We start from the raw sequence: 5,262 nt of genomic DNA on the forward strand, positions 1-5,262 counted from the left end.
GAGGGCTGCCGGGCTGCCAGAGGGATGTCTGACTGCCAGCTTGGGCCTGATCCCCCAGGGAGCGGGCCTAAGCCAGCAGGTGGACATCCTTCGAGGGGTCCCAGACTGCAAGAGGTCATAGGCTGGACTGAGGGACCCCCCCCACCTGAGTGCACAAATTTTTGTGCACTGGGCCTCTAGTTGTCAATAAGAGCCTATTGAGACTCAGTCCTCAGGCTGTTGGAATGATCATAAATATGTGTGATTCTGGGCCTGAGGAGGAAAGCAGTGAGAAAGTAATATGGCAGCTGTAGTCAAGACAGGTTTTGTGGTTTTGGGAATCAGGGCTTATAAGACTTGCTCTTTAACTTGTGGAATGTAAGAAACTTCATTTATTTATTTATCTGCACCTTAGTGTTGTCTATAGAAAGTGAGGATAGGCCTGGCCGGTGTTGTTCAGTGGTTAGAATGCCATCCTATATGCTGATGGGTCCCAGGTTTTATTCCTGGCCAGTGCACAGGCCCAGGTTGCAGGTTCAATCCCTGGTGGGGGTGCGTGAGGCAACTGATTGATGTTTTTCTCTTGCTCTCCCTCTTTCTTACTCTCAAATCAATGAAAAACATATCCTCAGGTGAGGATTAAAAAATAAAAAGTGAGGATAATATTTGCCAAATCACTTAAGTAAGAAGGAATCAGTAAGAATGTACCTAGTACTTTGTACTTTGCTATTATTTACCTTCCAACATGCCAGTAACATTTCACCATGTCAACCTGTGGCTTTTCATAGTTCTCACCCACTAGATCAGTGATGGCGAACCTTTTGAGTTCGGCGTGTCAGCATTTTGAAAAACCCTAACTTAACTCTGGTGCCGTGTCACATACAGAAATTTTTTGATATTTGCAACCATAGTAAAACAAAGATTTATATTTTTGATATTTATTTTATATACTTAAATGCCATTTAACAAAGAAAAATCAACCAAAAAAATGAGTTTGCGTGTCACCTCTGACACGCGTGTCACAGGTTCGCCATCACTGCACTAGACTGACCTAACCAGTAGTGAGGTGGGTAGAGTCAGGAGGTTCCTACTTTGGGGAGACTGCAGTGGGAGGAGCTTCCTGTTCTATTGCTCAGGAGGCCTTAGGTGAGTGTCCAGACCTCACTGTAACAATAACTGTTTCATGTTCCCCAGAGAATAGTGAGCTTCCTTTCTTCCTGCTCTCTGGATTTCACAAGTCTGGTCTTTGGACTTGAATTTTTCAAAACACATTCTGATCCTTCCAAAATTGCTCTTTCTAAAATCTGCTAGCTGTGTTTACTAACGCAGTTACCTGGCTGAAGAAAGAAAAACCTGTATGTTTAAATAGCTTAACTTTCCACGAGGAAGGAAAGCCCTCCCAGAGACATTAAGAAAAATGAAACCAAGCGAGTTAACATATAAACTATTTATTTTATTTCCATTCCTAAAATGCATCTGAATTTATTGACTTGCTATTTAAAATAGGCCTTTTGCAAAATCATCTCAGAAAATATACTAAATTTATTAAAATACATGCAAACTATTTCTGAAGATTCTACTCTTAAACCCTCTGACTGATCAGCCCAGCACTTGTGATGATTTTCAGAGGTTTTGGTGGTTGCCAGGAACAAAGAAATCATCTTGGGATGGGTGGAAATTTGACCAGAATAATCCAACAAATACTTGCCCACTTCTTTACACACTCACAAGTTGTCTGCTTTTTAGGGGCTCTTACGAAGTGGACCTAATTATACAAGGTTTTCCTAGTAACCGTGGGCCTTTTCCTTGCCTGCAATTGACTGCATTCAGGAAAGTATATGCTAGATAATAAGGAAAAGGAACCCAAGACCCTTAACTACCTCAGACAGTTTCATGAAAATACTAAAGTGTCAAGTGTAATTTTCAACTAGTCTTTCTTTATTCAGTTTGCGAGTCATTAAGATATTTCATTTCTCATTTCTCGAAGTTTTCTTTTGAGTGATTTAACTACTTAGTTCACCAAGCTCTCAAATCAAAGAGGGGGTGAAATCCAAATCTGTTGGGTAACAACTTAAATAAGATAGTTGAAGTTACTGAATAAACTAAGGTTTGCGGATAATGGTAGACTTTAATTATGAAAGCTCATTGTTTCCTCATTGTTTTTTAAAATATATTTTAAAAATATATATATTTCTATTGACTTGAGAGAAGAAGGGATAGGGAGGGAGAGACAAAAACATCAATGATGAGAGAGAATCATGCCTCCTGTATGCCCTCCACAGGGGACCAAGCCCATAACCTGGGCATATGCCCTAACCGGAATCTAACCGTGACCTCCTGGTTCATAGGTCAACACTCAATCACGGAGTCTCCTTGGCTGGGCTCATTGTTTCCTTTTAAAGGAGAGTGCAAAGCTATTTTGTATTTGTTTTGTTTTGTTTAGCTAATTTATTCAACAAATATCTCTTAAGCACTTATTATATACCAGGCATTGGGAATACAATGATGGGAGAACAAACAGCACTTTAAAAAAGTGCTCATAGAAATACATATTTACAAATGATGGTGTTATACAAGAAAACAACGTAGAAGTAAACTCAATCCAAGTGCAGCCTAAACAAAACTAGAAAACAGCGGTGCAACCTAACATGGACTGATTCTTTGGGAGACAATAGAAAATGGCTAAGTAGGGTATAAGGTAAACTTTTTAGGATGAAATTCAGCTTTACCTAAAAAAGGGTTTCTCTTTTCCCAATTAGGATTTAAGTGTAAAACGAAGCCTTAGGTTATCTGAGCCATTCATTCAGCTCTCTGCTCCCCACTGGCGCTATTTCACAGCATATCCATAGATGTGAGGGCGCACCAGCGCCATAGACAGCGGGGCGTGTATGTGCTGCAGCTGTAGCTTGGAGAAGCCTGCCCGCTCCACCGCCTTCCAGCTCTCTCTGGTCAGGTTGCACCCATCAAACAGCAGGTACCAGACAGGATCCAGGACCTGCTGCCAGAAGTAATTCCAGGTTGAGTGCTCAGCTGCTACATGCTCCAGGAAATAAAAAGCCCCTCCCTGAAAAAGAAAAGAAAACCCATTTTAGTGTTCTGTCTCTGCTTTGCAAACCTGCGCGAGTCTGAATCCACACCACGCACTGCCTGAGACTAACTAACCATGTCTTATATTTTTGTACCATTGTCACAAGAACGTAAGCATGATTAATTAAAATACTGAATCAGGTAAAGGTGTTAATGAATTCATGGTAACATTTTGTCAGTAGGTATTTTACTCAACAGTGGATGCTCTGTGTAAAGTACTGTCAGGCAGGAATCTGCAAGTGCTGCTTTCATCTAGGACAGTCCTATAAACATAGGTCAAGTATAGACCCAATAGAGGCTACACGTTTTTAGGAGGTCTTCAGAAGTGCTCTACCATCTCTAAGGTGAGCAGGAGGAAAGGGACCTAACAATTACTTCCAAAACCCGTGGTGGCTGCCCCACTCTTCCTAACCTCCTCCAGCTACTCTAATCTTGGCTATCCCAGGCAGACAGCTGAGAGATGGAGTTCCCCCAAATTCTCTGGGTAAGTCTAAGATCTGTGTTCATGAATGGGAAAGTTGCTATTTCCTGATTTTAAAAAATGCCACAGAATTGGACAGGAGAGAGAGGAGGCGACTCGGGTCTGGGAGGTTGATATTGCTCCCTGGATAACACAGCGGCTGCCAAGAGGACAGCTGCATATGCAGGTTTACGGTTAGAAGGGAGATCTGGGCTAGATATTTTGATTTGGAAACCATCTGTGTATGGGTAGTAATTGAAAAATTTTGGGGTGAGTGATATAGCCCAGGGGGATATATAAGTGAAATGAGAACCGAAAAAGAAACATCAGTATTTAGGGATGGGTGGAGGAAGAACAGTCAGCAAAAGTGATAGGAATGTTGAAGTCAGAGAAATGAAAAGTCCAGTGACAAGCAATGTGGTCAGCCATAACAATATTTGCATTAAATGAGGTCAGTCCTACTAGCTATGTAACTTTGGGCAAGTGTCTTAACCTCTTTGAGTCTGTTTCCTCAACCCAACATGAAGACAATACCTACGCCCAGCTGGTGTGGCTCAGTGGTTGAGCGTCTACCTGTGAACCACGAGATCATGGTTGGATTCCCGGTCAGGGCACATGCCTGGGTTGCCAGCTCGATCCCCCGTAGGGGGTATGCAGGAGCGAGCCAGTCAATGATTCTCTCTCATCATTGATGTTTCTATCTCTCTCTCCCTCTCCCTTCCTCTCTGAAATCAATAAAGATATGTTTTAAAAAATGGGGGGGGGTGGGGGAGAAAAAAGACAATACCTACTTTAAAGGGCTGTTGTGAGGATTAAGTGAGACTGTGATAAAGCTCCTGGTTATAATCAGCAAAGAGCAGTGCTTCCCAGGAGCTAAGGCTGTCTACCAAGAATATGACCTCCTTGAGAGCATTGTCAGTACAGGGAAACGGAGATGTTCATTACTTGCTTTGCAGGGGTGTTGTGAGATTAGTAACTCTGTGAGCAAAACATCTACTAACCATGCCTAGTAAGTGTGCAGGCTTAGGACACAACCCAGCTCTGAAATATAAGAATCAGACCTTTTTCATTTATTACTTTGATGTCGGCCTATCCTTGGGCCAAAGACAAAATTACATTTTGCCTCTAAATACTTATCTCCGAGTCCTTTTCTTCCTCTATCCTATATAATAAAAGCGTAGTATGCAAATTGTCCCCTCCACCGGGAGTTGTCTGGGGGAGAGTTTGACCAGGGGGCGGAGCTGGCCGGGGGAAGGGAGGGAGGCCCCGGGCGGCAGCTGGCAGCTGGCAGCTGTTAGGGACCCTACCAGTGCCTGAATTTCGTGCACTGGGCCTTTAGTTCGGAAATAAAATGGGGGATTACAGACACCCTTTTCTCCTAGAAAAGTAAATGAAAAGGTCAAAATATCCATACTTTGTGTTTAACTATATTTAGAGTAAAACTATTTTAAACTAGTTTTTAAAAAATTAATAAAGGTAAATGTGGAAATTACATACAGGTATTAAGAATCTCAAACTATGCAGAAAGGTGTAAAATGAAAAGAAATTCTTCCTCACCTCCATCCCATTCCCTAGAGGTACCACTGCTAATATTTTCTTGTCTGTCATTCCTATTAACATATACATTGAGTGGCCAGATTATTATGACCACTCCATCAGTACTTCATTGACACTTCCAAAAATGCTGAATATTGAAAACTTCTTAAGCAAATACTCTCAAGGTTTTATTATTATTA

General features: G+C 41.8%; 1 protein-coding gene across 2 annotated transcripts in view; it reads right to left on the reverse strand.

Annotated features, from left to right (window-relative positions):
* Positions 1–2,275: 2,275 nt before the first annotated feature.
* Positions 2,276–5,262, reverse strand: part of METTL7A (methyltransferase like 7A) — a 9,479-nt gene continuing 6,492 nt past the window's right edge. For both annotated transcript variants that reach the window (XM_005869262.2, XM_014542137.1), the window contains one exon: positions 2,276–3,043. In XM_005869262.2, coding sequence (XP_005869324.1) covers positions 2,807–3,043 — 237 coding nt within the window. In that variant the 3' untranslated portion in view covers positions 2,276–2,806. The remainder of the gene's footprint in view (positions 3,044–5,262) is intronic.

The sequence above is a fragment of the Myotis brandtii genome, unplaced genomic scaffold (assembly GCF_000412655.1).
Source record: "Myotis brandtii unplaced genomic scaffold, ASM41265v1 scaffold29, whole genome shotgun sequence".
Classification (NCBI taxonomy): Eukaryota; Metazoa; Chordata; class Mammalia; order Chiroptera; family Vespertilionidae; genus Myotis; species Myotis brandtii.